Below are 15,197 nucleotides of genomic sequence, written 5' to 3' on the forward strand. Positions count from 1 at the left end.
ATTATCAGCAAATGCCAAAACGGGGTTAGGGTGACACTGAATGCACCAAAGTTTGTAACATGAACAGAACACATTTTTACATCTGAGCAAATGTGTTTTTAACAATGGAATAATTCAGAAAGAAGAAAACATTCAAGATTGCTTTTCCTCTATTTCCTCTATTTCCACACACGCTCTATTAGCTGTTGCCCATTTGACAAACAGTGCTTGTCTTTGTGATCTTTAAGTACCTCCAGATCAAGACTGGTAACAATGCAAATATGAGGATTGAGCCACAGTCTCCACCCAGTCTGTCCGTATCACATATATCTCTTCATCTCCAGCAGTGGCAGATTCAGTAAGGTTTCCACCATGGCAGCTGTGGAAAGTGTCTTCCTCTTGGCTCTCATTTCAGGTGAGTGAAGTACTTATTCGCTGTTGGAAAATGGATCGCCTGCTGTCTTCCCATCATCTAAACTCTGCGTGTGTCTCTCAGCTGTTGGTGGCCAGTCCCTCACCTCCTCAGAGGCTGTGGTCAGGAGCGCCGCAGAGTCCGTCACACTGTCCTGTAAGGTGGATGGACTTCCTCTTGCATGGCTGCACTGGATTCGTCAGAAACCAGGAAAAGGACTGGAATGGATCGGACGTATTGACAGTGGAACTGGAACAATATTTGCCCAAAGTCTCCAGGGCCAGTTTACCATCACCAAAGACACTTCCCGAAATGTTGTGTACTTAGAGGTGAAGAGTCTGAAAGCTGAAGACTCTGCACTTTATCATTGTGCTCGTGAGGCACAGTGACACAAGAGCAAGCAACGCTGAACAAAATCATCACAGAGCTTTTCAAAGAGCGACCCTCCCTCCCCTCCCTCCACTGTAATGTCTACTTACCACAGTATAAAGTATTACATCACCATGAATACAGACTGAACATCCATATATAATTCAATTTGCTTAATGAATAACCAAGCACAAAAGATCTACTGAGTGAGCAGTTCAACCATTCACAATGATGACACGCTGTATATTTGATACAAACAACACTCGATAACATTTGTAGAAACATTATAAATGTGAATCATTGACCTCTGCAGTACTGTAGGAAATAAACAACAACTAAATGTCACCTAAAGTCATTCAGAATTCACAATAATATACAGTAGTTGTAAAGTCCTTTCCACGTTTATACAGAGATTGTGTCGTCTCTACTTGAACCTGTAGGGGGCGGCCAAACTCCTTAGATGTACAATCAAGCACTACTCACAGTTCACCAAACACGAGTTAGAGTCCAGACCAACTTCACGCCCTGTGAGGAGGAGTCAATGCAAAACTTGGATGTCTTCCTCCTCTACATATGTGACTGCAGAGAGGCTGACAGAGAACAGTGGACACACACTTTAGCATGATGGACTACAGGACAGGACTGCTGCTTTTAGCTGTCTGCTGGGCAGGTGAAGCTCTACACATCTGGATCTGATGTTTCCAATGATGTCAAGAATGCACTTCAATGTATATAATGATCTTTTATTATCTTGACAGGTGTTGCTGCTCAAACTCTGACACAATCTGAAGCAGTGGTTAAAAACCCTGCAGACTCACACAAACTGACCTGTACAGTCTCTGGGTTCTCACTCAGCAGCTACTGGATGGGCTGGATCAGACAGGCTCCTGGAAAAGGACTGGAGTGGGTTGCTGCTCATACTGGTAGCACTGCTTACTACTCTCAGTCAGTCCAGGGCCGGTTTATCATCTCCAGAGACAACAGCAGACAGCAGGTGTATCTCCAGATGAACAATCTGAAGACTGAAGACTCTGCTGTTTATTATTGTGCTGGAGAGCCACAGTGACTGAAGTTGTGAAGCAGCTGTACAAAATCCTACTGAACTCACACTTTGAGAACACTCTCTGTCTCACATCACTGACAGCTCTTTGAATCCTTAAAAACTGTACAAAGTTTGATATTTCTCCCTCTTAAGCCCAAAATACTAACCAGAGCTACAGCTGGAATAAGATATAGAATAAAAAATAAAATGAATATCGCATATTTAGGAAAATATTGATAATGAATTGTCCACATGAACAAATAAACAAAAGATGATAGAGTTAATAAATTAAGAATATCTCTCATATTTAGGCAAAGGAATTAAGTGAAAATCAACCAGAACCTGATATTGAACAATAGAATAACCAACACTAATAACACCACCACTGTAAACACTCACATGTTCTTTTGTTTTGCATGATATTTTGCTCCAGATGCATGGAATCACAGATGCTGGCTGAGATGTGGGAGGAGTTTGCAATAAACAAATTGTGTGAGGGAGACAGCTCCCATCATATTTAAAGGGCTTTCATTGCTTTGAAGCCATACTAAGCACGCTGTAAACATGGCTGACATGAAGCTAACGCTCTTGCTCGCTGCTCTGTTTGTTTGCACGGGTGTTAAAGGTTGGAGCATAACCGAGTCTGGACCGGTGCTGAAAACACCTGGAGAATCCCACAGACTCACCTGCACAACCTCAGGGTTTAGTTTTAGTAGCACAGTGTGGAACTGGATCAGGCAGGCTGCGGGTAAAGGACCAGAGTGGATCGCTTACATAGACACAGCTAGTACTCCCATTTCTTACTCCCAGTCAGTCAAGGGCAGATTCACCATCTCCAGAGACGACTCCAGCCAGAAAGTCTACCTACAGATGAACCATCTGAAGGCCGAGGACACTGCAGTGTATCACTGTGCAGGAGGAACACAGTGGGAAACAGTAACAGAGACAACATACACAAACCACTTCCTCTATTTAGCTGAAGCACTGGAATGTTAGTCAGTTGTTGTCAGTTATTTGACATCAGAGTAGTTTAATCATGACCCACTCTCTTTTTTCTAAAGTATTTATATTGAACTATTGATTTGTTTGTGTAATTAGCATATATAATGTAGAAATGAATACAGTAAATTACACAAAACCAAACACTGCCTCATAAACAAATAAATAGATGAACTGATCCAAAACTTCACCATGAAGCTGAGCTGTACTTATATGTTATGATTATTATTATTATTATTATTATTATTATTATTATTATTATTATTATTATTATTATTATTACCATCATCATCATCATCATCATCATCATCATCATCATCATCATCATCATCTTTATTTTTATTATTATTATTATTATTATTATTATTATTATTATTATTTTATAATGTTTTACTGGCGACAGAAGTTTAGAGAATAGTTTCATTCCTCCAGATACAAATGTAACATATTTTCCTGTTTAAACCTATGAAGGGTAGATTGAGTTTGTTGTACATTGATGGCCATGAAATGACAAAAAAATCAACCAGTGATCTTTGCTGTTGTGCTGTGTGACAAAGGCTTTGTGTAGAAGAAGATCCTGTATGTTTCTTACATGTAAATACATGAACACAAAGTAATTTTGCAGTTCTACATTTTGACTAAACAGCAACTGAGAGTAAAGTCCAGTCCAGTTGTGTCCTTCCTCCCTGTGAGGAGGAGTCAATGCAAAACTTGGATGTCTTCCTCCTCTACATATGTGACTGCAGAGAGGCTGACAGAGAACAGTGGACACACACTTTAGCGTGATGGACTACAGGACAGGACTGCTGCTTTTAGCTGTCTGCTGGGCAGGTGAAGCTCTACACATCTGGATCTGATGTTTCCAATGATGTCAAGAATGCACTTCAATGTAAATAATGATCCTTTATTATCTTGACAGGTGTTGCTGCTCAAACTCTGACACAATCTGAAGCAGTGGTTAAAAACCCTGCAGACTCACACAAACTGACCTGTACAGTCTCTGGGTTCTCACTCAGCAGCTACGGGATGGGCTGGATCAGACAGACTCCTGGAAAAGGCCTGGAGTGGGTTGCTTATCACGATAATGCCAATGGTTACTACTCTCAGTCAGTCAAGGGCCGGTTTATCATCTCCAGAGACAACAGCAGACAGCAGGTGTATCTGCAGATGAACAATCTGAAGACTGAAGACTCTGCTGTTTATTATTGTGCTCGAGAGCCACAGTGACTGAAGTTGTGAAGCAGCTGTACAAAATCCTACTGAACTCACACTTTGAGAACACTCTCTGTCTTCAATCATGAAAAGCTTCAGCTGTATAAAATGACCTCAGAAACAAATGAGCTCATGTTAAAAACACAACAAGTCCATAATGTTCTTCCTTTATAATCCACATACAGTTTCCTGACACTGCACCTCCTAAGGGGGGTTGTTGGTGGAATTGTTGCTCTTATCTAAAAAAGGAAAAAGACACAGTACTTCATTCACAATAACAATTCAAAATACATTAAAAATCTATATTGATACATCATTATTTATTCATTATGTGTACATTACAACGTACCAGCTCATAAATGTCATAATGTATATTGAATCTCATTCACTAGTTTATACTCTATAGATTTATTTACTTCAAGTTTTATACTCAAATGAAATATGGCAAAAAATGTTTCATGTATATCTTTATTTTTTTATTTTTTTATTTTCTTATTTTTTTTTGTGCTATTTTTTTTTTATTGAAGCAAACATTTTACATGACATTGCACATACAATTATAGGATAAGATGTATCATGTTTATCTTTATGAAGGAGCTCAAGTCATCTCTAAGTTCTGATGATCTGATGGTGGTTTGCCTTTTCATCTGCAAGAAGAATCAGTCCAAATCAAAGAAATCCTGCAAGTCATCAATTGACTAATTATCAGATTATGTGTTTGTTTTCCTGCCATGAATGGGTTCTGTTTGCAAGAAAAAAATAATAAAATCCCAAGAAGTAGAAGAAACTGAATCAACTCCTGCACTGTTCTCTTGCACTACATCTCTTGAACAAAGATATTACTCCAGAGAAGCGACCACAAACTCTGATGGCCACACACCATATTTTGACTATTCATCATTGCGAGGAGGAGTCGATGCAAAACCCTGCTGTGTTCCTTTTGTATTTGAAGAAGTGAGATCAGACTCCTGAGCAGATCATCATGGCTTCAGCTACGTGTGTCACATTTCTAATGCTGTCAGCTTTGACTGGTGAAGGACGCAACATATCTTTCATTCATTGTTAAGGTTATTTGGTTTTGTTCTCATCAAGCTGTTTTTCTCTGCAGGTGTTTGGAGTCAGACTCTGACTCAGTCTGAAGCAGTGGTAAAGCAGCATGGAGACTCTCACAAACTGACCTGTACATATGCAGGAATATCAGATGATGACGCTCATATTGGCTGGATCAGACAAGCTGAAGGGAAAGGACTGGAATGGATCGCCTACATTACTGGTAGTGGTAGCACTAAATCGTATTCCCAGTCTGTGAAGAACCGCTTCACCATTTCCAGAGACAACAACATGGACCAGGTGTATCTGCAGATGAACAGCCTGAAGACTGAAGACTCTGCTGTTTATTATTGTGCTCGAAAGCCACAGTGACTGGAGTAGATTGAGCAGCTGTGCAAAATCCTTCATTTCTGACCCTCCTGTACTCTGTCAAGTCACATACATGATAAACTGAGTTTAAATGATAATTAATGTTGATAGACATTCTGGACTTCGTAAATGTCTCACAAAATTCAAATAAAGTCTTTAGAGCGACTCATGTAGAATAAGTGAGGGCCAGCACATCCTCTCCCCCTGAGAGAATTAGCAGCACTGGATTATTAACAGCTATTATAAATATAAATCTCTCTCAATATATTTACCTTCAACAGAATTATTCTTGATTCACAGTAAAAATAAGTATTTTTCTGAACTCCACTCAAACAGAAAGTATTCTGATAAGCAGAAACAATGTTTTTCCTCTTCTTGTCATGTGATATATGAACTAACTAACAAACTCTTGTGCACATTTCATCAACCAGTCGTGACTTTTCGTCTTTGTTCATATGAACAAATATTGATGATGAGGCCCATGGAAGTTTTCATGGAGTTTGAGTGCCAGATTTTTTCCTCCTTTTTTTTTTTTTTTACATGAGTTAATTGAAACAAATCCAAATCCAGTTTAACCTGTTTGAGACTGAGGACTGAGGACTGAATGCAGCTGTGTGTGTTTGTCCCAATGAGACACAGTGGAATAAACAAAGCAAAACTTAGTGTGATTGTGTTTCTTCCTGACAAATAAAGAAGTGAATGATAGGAGACTATTGATGTCTGTCTTCTTGTAGCCCAGATCAATAAAGTGTGAGTGCATTACAGATTCATGTCCCCAATATTAACAGATCTTTGATAACATGCGGTTGATCATAGACTCATCTGAATGAAACTATGATGAAACTGTTAATCTTTGTCCAAAAACTCAAAAACATGTGTGATATCTACAAAAGCTGTGACTCACACATCAACATCTGAGATCTGAACAGTGAAACTTGTTTGTGTAACATGTTCCTCTATTTAAACCTGTAGGGGGCGGTCTATGCAAACTCTTCCTTCTTTATATACCAACAACCAGTGACATTTGTGACAGAACAACTGGAACTTTGAGCAGAAAACTCTTCATCCCACTGTTTATAAGATGATTGTGTGCAGTTTGTTCTTTCTAGTAACTCTTCATGGTAAGTCAGGGATTTGTGTAGTAACACACTTTAAGCTTTCTGTGTCACTGACTCACATGAGAGTTTAACATTTGATGGATGTCCTTTTCTTTGCTTATAGGAGTGTTAGGTGACATCAAACTGGACCAGTCTCCCTCTCAGGTGAAGAGACCTGGAGAGACAGTGAAGATGTCATGTGTCATATCTGGGTATCGCATGACAAGTTACAATATTGGTTGGATACGGCAGAGACCAGGGAAAGCTCTGGAGTGGATGGCATATATGAGCACAGGTTCAAACTCTGCTCTCTATAGCAGCTCCTTTGAAAGCCGTTTGACGCTGACTGAAGATGTGCCCAGCAGCACTCAGTACCTGGAGGCCAGGAGCCTGACAGCAGAGGATTCTGCTGTTTACTTCTGTGCTCGAAGAGCCACAGTGACTGAAGACAGTGGAGCAGCTGTGACCAAACCTCCACAGACAACAAGCAGGGAAATGATCTCACAAAAGTACTTCATGTTGCATCAACATACACTATATACACACATTTAAGGTATAATGTATTCATTTTATACATTTAATTATTAAAGTATAAATATGAATCTATCAATGATTATCTTGAAGAATCAATTTAGTGAACCACAATAAAAACTAGTTAAGTTATTGGAAATAAATAAAGAGACGGAGAGATTGATGATTCAAAACTTCAACATCAATCTGAGCTGTACTGATATTATATCATTATTGTTACTGTTATTTACAACTGGAGACAGAAGTTTAGAGAATAGTTTCATTCCTCCAGATACAAATGTAACATATTTTCCTGTTTAAACCTATGAAGGGTAGATTGAGTTTGTTGTACATTGATGGTCATGAAATGACAAAGAAAAATCAACCATTGATCTTTGCTGTTGTGCTGTGTGACAAAGGCTTTATGTAGAAAAAGATCCTGTATGTTTCTTATATGTAAATACATGAACACAAAGTAATTTTGCTGTTCTACATTTTGACTAAACAGCAACTGAGAGCAAAGTCCAGTCCAGTTGTGTCCTTCCTCCCTGTGAGGAGGAGTCAATGCAAAACTTGGATGTCTTCCTCCTCTACATATGTGACTGCAGAGAGGCTGACAGAGAACAGTGGACACACACTTTAGCATGATGGACTACAGGACAGGACTGCTGCTTTTAGCTGTCTGCTGGGCAGGTGAAGCTCTACACATCTGGATCTGATGTTTCCAATGATGTCAAGAATGCACTTCAATGTATATAATGATCTTTTATTATCTTGACAGGTGTTGCTGCTCAAACTCTGACACAATCTGAAGCAGTGGTTAAAAACCCTGCAGACTCACACAAACTGACCTGTACAGTCTCTGGGTTCACACTCAGCAGCTACGAGATGAGCTGGATCAGACAGGCTCCTGGAAAAGGACTGGAGTGGGTTGCTTATCATTATAGTAGCACTGCTCTCTACTCTCAGTCAGTCAAGGGCCGGTTTATCATCTCCAGAGACAACAGCAGACAGCAGGTGTATCTCCAGATGAACAATCTGAAGACTGAAGATTCTGCTGTTTATTATTGTGCTCGAGAGCCACAGTGACTGAAGTTGTGAAGCAGCTGTACAAAATCCTACTGAACTCACACTTTGAGAACACTCACTGTCTCACATCACTGACAGCTCTTTGAATCCTTAAATACTGTACAACGTTTGATATTTCTCCCTCTTAAGCCCAAAATACTAACCAGAGCTACAGCTGGAATAAGATATAGAATAAAAAATAAAATGAATATCGCATATTTAGGAAAATATTGATAATGAAATGTCCACATGAACAAATAAACAAAAGATGATAGAGTTAATAAATTAAGAATATCTCTCATATTTAGGCAAAGGAATTAAGTGAAAATCAACCAGAACCTGATATTGAACAATATAATAACCAACACTAATAACACCACCACTGTAAACACTCACATGTTCTTTTGTTTTGCATGATATTTTGCTCCAGATGCATGGAATCACAGATGCTGGCTGAGATGTGGGAGGAGTTTGCAATAAACAAATTGTGTGAGGGAGACAGCTCCCATCATATTTAAAGGGCTTTCATTGCTTTGAAGCCATACTAAGCACGCTGTAAACATGGCTGACATGAAGCTAACACTCTTGCTCGCTGCTCTGTTTGTTTGCACGGGTGTTAAAGGTTGGAGCATAACCGAGTCTGGACCGGTGCTGAAAACACCTGGAGAATCCCACAGACTCACCTGCACAACCTCAGGGTTTAGTTTTAGTAGCTCAGGGTGGAACTGGATCAGGCAGGCTGCGGGTAAAGGACCAGAGTGGATCGCTTTCATACACACAGGTAGTTCTCCCATCTATTACTCCCAGTCAGTCAAGGGCAGATTCACCATCTCCAGAGACGACTCCAGCCAGAAAGTCTACCTACAGATGAACCATCTGAAGGCCGAGGACACTGCAGTGTATCACTGTGCAGGAGGAACACAGTGGGAAACAGTAACAGAGACAACATACACAAACCACTTCCTCTATTTAGCTGAAGCACTGGAATGTTAGTCAGTTGTTGTCAGTTATTTGGCATCAGAGTAGTTTAATCATGACCCACTCTCTTTTTTCCAAACTATTTATATTGAACTATTGATTTGTTTGTGTAATTAGCATATATAATGTAGAAATGAATACAGTAAATTACACAAAACCAAACACTGCCTCATAAACAAATAAATAGATGAACTGATCCAAAACTTCACCATGAAGCTGAGCTGTACTTATATTTTATAATAATAATAATAATAATAATAAAAATAATTATTAATATTATTATTATTATTATTATTATTATTATTATTATTATTATAATAATAATTATAATAATGAATCTGTAATGCACTCGAACTTTATTGATCTGGGCTACAAGATGTTTGTTTACTTCTGTGCTCGAGAGCCACAGTGACTGAAGACAGTGGAGCAGCTGTGACCAAACCTCCACAGACAACAAGCAGGGAAATGATCTCACAAAAGTACTTCATGTTGCATCAACATACACTATATACACACATTTAAGGTATAATGTATTCATTTTGTACATTTAATTATTAAAGTATAAATATGAATCTATCAATGATTATCTTGAAGAATCAATTTAGTGAACCACAATAAAAACTAGTTAAGTTATTGGAAGACACAACACCTTCATAAGAAATGAATCTTATTATTATTCAGACACGTAAGACGGTTGGGAAAAAGAACCCAGTTACTTTTGGCTCTAACATCTGAGATGACATCTTCCAGTCTGACCAATGTCTGCAGCCTTCTGTCCAAAATGAGAAAAGAGACAGAGAAGAAAGCAGATGAGCTCCTGAGACAAAGAGACGGAGAGATTGCTCTGTTTTTATGTAGAGGTCATTACTTATAGGTTGGATTTAGATTTATACTTTGAAGAATTGAATGAGTTGAAGATGTCCCACGTTGCCTTTGATAAACACTATGTGTGTGTTACCTGGGACATGATGAACTGTATATTAACTATTCAAGGCCTATAGGCTTAATAATAATAATAATGATAATGATATTAATAATAATAATAATAATAATAATAATAATAATAATAATAATAATAATAATAATAATAATAATAATAATTATTATTATTATTATTATTATTATTATTAGTATTATTATATTATTACTATAACTATTATTATGATTATCATCATAATTATTATTATTATTATTATTATTATTTTTATTATTATTATTATTAGTAGTAGTAGTAGTATTATTATTATTATTTTATAATGTTTTACTGGAGACAGAAGATTAGAGAATAGTTTCATTCCTCCAGATTCAAATGTAACATATTTTCCTGTTTAAACCTATGAAGGGTAGATTGAGTTTGTTGTACATTGATGGCCATGAAATGACAAAAAAAATCAACCAGTGATCTTTGCTGTTGTGCTGTGTGACAAAGGCTTTGTGTAGAAAAAGAGTCTGTATGTTTCTTATATGTAAATACATGAACACAAAGTAATTTTGCTGTTCTACATTTTGACTAAACAGCAACTGAGAGTAAAGTCCAGTCCAGTTGTGTCCTTCCTCCCTGTGAGGAGGAGTCAATGCAAAACTTGAATGTCTTCCTCTTCTACATATGTGACTGCAGAGAGGCTGACAGAGAACAGTGGACACACACTTTAGCATGATGGACTACAGGACAGGACTGCTGCTTTTAGCTGTCTGCTGGGCAGGTGAAGCTCTACACATCTGGATCTGATGTTTCCAATGATGTCATGAATGCACTTCAATGTATATAATGATCTTTTATTATCTTGACAGGTGTTGCTGCTCAAACTCTGACACAATCTGAAGCAGTGGTTAAAAACCCTGCAGACTCACACAAACTGACCTGTACAGTCTCTGGGTACACAGTCAGCAGCTACTGGATGGGCTGGATCAGACAGGCTGCTGGAAAAGGACTGGAGTGGGTTGCTTCTCATAGTGGCAGCACTGCTTACTACTCTCAGTCAGTCAAGGGCCGGTTTATCTCCAGCGACAACAGCAGACAGCAGATGTATCTGCAGATGAACAATCTGAAGACTGAAGACTCTGCTGTGTATTACTGTGCCAGAGACCCACAATGACACAAACCATCAGTGGACCTGCACAAAAACCCCTCAGCTGGAGACACATCCTGTGCAAGCAGCACTTTCAGGGCAGAGACTGAGGACTGAATGCAGCTGTGTGTGTTTGTCCCAATGAGACACAGAGGAATAAACAAAGCAAAACTTAGTGTGATTGTGTTTCTTCCTGACAAATAAAGAAGTGAATGATAGGAGACTATTGATGTCTGTCTTCTTGTAGCCCAGATCAATAAAGTGTGAGTGCATTACAGATTCATGTCCCCAATATTAACAGATCTTTGATAACATGCGGTTGATCATAGACTCATCTGAATGAAACTATGATGAAACTGTTAATCTTTGTCCAAAAACTCAAAAACATGTGTGATATCTACAAAAGCTGTGACTCACACATCAACATCTGAGATCTGAACAGTGAAACTTGTTTGTGTAACATGTTCCTCTATTTAAACCTGTAGGGGGCGGTCTATGCAAACTCTTCCTTCTTTATATACCAACAACCAGTGACATTTGTGACAGAACAACTGGAACTTTGAGCAGAAAACTCTTCATCCCACTGTTTATAAGATGATTTTGTGCAGTTTGTTCTTTCTAGTAACTCTTCATGGTGCGTCAGGGATTTGTGTAGTTACACACTTTAAGCTTTCTGTGTCACTGACTCACATGAGAGTTTAACATTTGATGGATGTCCTTTTCTTTGCTTTTAGGAGTGTTAGGTGACATCAAACTGGACCAGTCTCCCTCTCAGGTGAAGAGACCTGGAGAGACAGTGAAGATGTCATGTGTCATATCTGGGTTTGACATGACAGATTACTATATTCATTGGATACGGCAGAGACCAGGGAAAGCTCTGGAGTGGATGGCAGACATGACCGCAGGTTCAAACTCTGCTGACTATAGCAGCTCCTTTGAAAGCCGTTTGACGCTGACTGAAGATGTGCCCAGCAGCACTCAGTACCTGGAGGCCAGGAGCCTGACAGCAGAGGATTCTGCTGTTTACTTCTGTGCTCGAGAGCCACAGTGACTGAAGACAGTGGAGCAGCTGTGACCAAACCTCCACAGACAACAAGCAGGGAAATGATCTTACAAAAGTACTTCATGTTGCATCAACATACACTATATACACACATTTAAGGTATAATGTATTCATTTTAAACATTTAATTATTAAAGTATAAATATGAATCTATCAATGATTATCTTGAAGAATCAATTTAGTGAACCACAATAAAAACTAGTTAAGTTATTGGAAATAAACAAAGAGACGGAGAGATTGCTCTGTTTTTATGTAGAGGTCATTACTTATAGGTTGGATTTAGATTTATACTTTAAAGAATTGAATGAGTTGAAGATGTCCCACGTTGCCTTTGATAAACACTATGTGTGTGTTACCTGGGACATGATGAACTGTATATTAACTATTCAAGGCCTATAGGCTTGTTGTTATGTTAATGCTGATAGTTATTCTTCTTAAGACATGCAAACATGCAAGAGAATATGAAGATGAGGAGGAAGTCCAGTCCAGTTGTGTCCTTCCTCCCTGTGAGGAGGAGTCAATGCAAAACTTGGATGTCTTCCTCCTCTACATATGTGACTGCAGAGAGGCTGACAGAGAACAGTGGACACACACTTTAGCATGATGGACTACAGGACAGGACTGCTGCTTCTAGCTGTCTGCTGGGCAGGTGAAGCTCTACACATCTGGATCTGATGTTTCCAATGATGTCAAGAATGCACTTCAATGTATATAATGATCTTTTATTATCTTGACAGGTGTTGCTGCTCAAACTCTGACACAATCTGAAGCAGTGGTTAAAAACCCTGCAGACTCACACAAACTGACCTGTACAGGGTCTGGATTCACATTCAGTGACTATGAGATGGCCTGGATCAGATAGGCTGCTGGAAAAGGACTGGAGTGGGTTGCCCATATTACAAATCCAAGTGGTAGCACTCAATATTATTCCGAGTCTGTGAAGAACCGCTTCACTATCTCCAGAGACAACAGCAGACAGCAGGTGTATCTGCAGATGAATAATCTGAAGACTGAAGACTCTGCTGTTTATTATTGTGCTCGAGAGCCACAGTGACTGAAGTTGTGAAGCAGCTGCACAAAATCCTACTGAACTCACACTTTGAGAACACTCACTGTCTCACATCACTGACAGCTCTTTGAATCCTTAAATACTGTACAGTTTGATATTTCTCCCTCTTAAGCCCAAAATACTAACCAGAGCTACAGCTGGAATAAGATATAGAATAAAAAATAAAAGGAATATCGCATATTTAGGAAAATATTGATAATGAAATGTCCACATGAACAAATAAACAAAAGATGATAGAGTTAATAAATTAAGAATATCTCCCATATTTAGGCAAAGGAATTAAGTGAAAATCAACCAGAACCTGATATTGAACAATATCAGTATATAACAGTCAAGGGCAGATTCACCATCTCCAGACACGACTCCAGCCAGAAAGTCTACCTACAGATGAACCATCTGAAGGCCGAGGACACTGCAGTGTATCACTGTGCAAGAGGAACACAGTGGGAAACAGTAACAGAGACAACATACACAAACCACTTCCTCTATTTAGCTGAAGCACTGGAATGTTAGTCAGTTGTTGTCAGTTATTTGGCATCAGAGTAGTTTAATCATGACCCACTCTCTTTTTTCTAAACTATTTATATTGAACTATTGATTTGTTTGTGTAATTAGCATATATAATGTAGAAATGAATACAGTAGATTACACAAAACCAAACACTGCCTCATAAACAAATAAATAGATGAACTGATCCAAAACTTCAACATGAAGCTGAGCTGTACTAATATGTTATGATTATGATTATTATTATCATTATTATTATTATTGTTATTATTATTACCATCATCATCATCATCATCATCATCATCATCATCATCATAATCTTTATTATTATTATTATTTTTATTATTATTATTATTATTATTATTATTATCATTATTATTATTATCTTTATTATTGTTATTATTATTACCATCATCATCATCATCATCATCATCATCATAATCTTTATTATGATTATTATTATTATTATTATTATTATTATTATTATTATTATTATTATTTTATAATGTTTTACGGAGACAGAAGTTTAGAGAATAGTTTCATTCCTCCAGATACAAATGTAACATATTTTCCTGTTTAAACCTATGAAGGGTAGATTGAGTTTGTTGCACATTGATGGCCATGAAATGACAAAAAAATCAACCAGTGATCTTTGCTGTTGTGCTGTGTGACAAAGGCTTTGTGTAGAAAAAGATCCTGTATGTTTCTTATATGTAAATACATGAACACAAAGTAATCTTGCTGTTCTACATTTTGACTAAACAGCAACTGAGAGCAAAGTCCAGTCCAGTTGTGTCCTTCCTCCCTGTGAGGAGGAGTCAATGCAAAACTTGGATGTCTTCCTCCTCTACATATGTGACTGCAGAGAGGCTGACAGAGAACAGTGGACACACACTTTAGCATGATGGACTACAGGACAGGACTGCTGCTTTTAGCTGTCTGCTGGGCAGGTGAAGCTCTACACATATGGATCTGATGTTTCCAATGATGTCAAGAATGCACTTCAATGTATATAATGATCTTTTATTATCTTGACAGGTGTTGCTGCTCAAACTCTGACACAATCTGAAGCAGTGGTTAAAAACCCTGCAGACTCACACAAACTGACCTGTACAGTCTCTGGGTTCTCACTCAGCAGCTACTGGATGCACTGGATCAGACAGGCTCCTGGAAAAGGACTGGAGTGGGTTGCTTATCATGATACTGCCAATGGTTACTACTCTCAGTCAGTCCAGGGCCGGTTTATCATCTCCAGAGACAACAGCAGACAGCAGGTGTATCTGCAGATGAACAATCTGAAGACTGAAGACTCTGCTGTTTATTATTGTGCTCGAGAGCCACAGTGACTGAAGTTGTGAAGCAGCTGTACAAAATCCTACTGAACTCACACTTTGAGAACACTCAC

General features: G+C 38.4%; 1 protein-coding gene and 1 pseudogene across 1 annotated transcript in view; both read left to right on the top strand.

Annotated features, from left to right (window-relative positions):
* The first annotated feature begins 306 nt into the window (after positions 1-306).
* LOC142988007 (uncharacterized) overlaps positions 307-15,197 on the top strand; it is a 41,848-nt gene continuing 26,957 nt past the window's right edge. The window contains exons 1-2 of the mRNA XM_076137003.1: positions 307-394; positions 476-766. Of these exons, the coding sequence (XP_075993118.1) occupies positions 352-394; positions 476-766 (334 nt within the window). The 5' untranslated portion in view covers positions 307-351. The remainder of the gene's footprint in view (positions 395-475; positions 767-15,197) is intronic.
* LOC142987983 (uncharacterized) lies at positions 11,713-13,270 on the top strand (annotated as a pseudogene).

This window comes from Genypterus blacodes, unplaced genomic scaffold, assembly GCF_046128005.1.
Source record: "Genypterus blacodes isolate CSIRO-AG114 ecotype Tasmania unplaced genomic scaffold, CSIRO-AGI_Gbla_v1 ptg000291l_1, whole genome shotgun sequence".
NCBI classification, from domain to species: domain Eukaryota; kingdom Metazoa; phylum Chordata; class Actinopteri; order Ophidiiformes; family Ophidiidae; genus Genypterus; species Genypterus blacodes.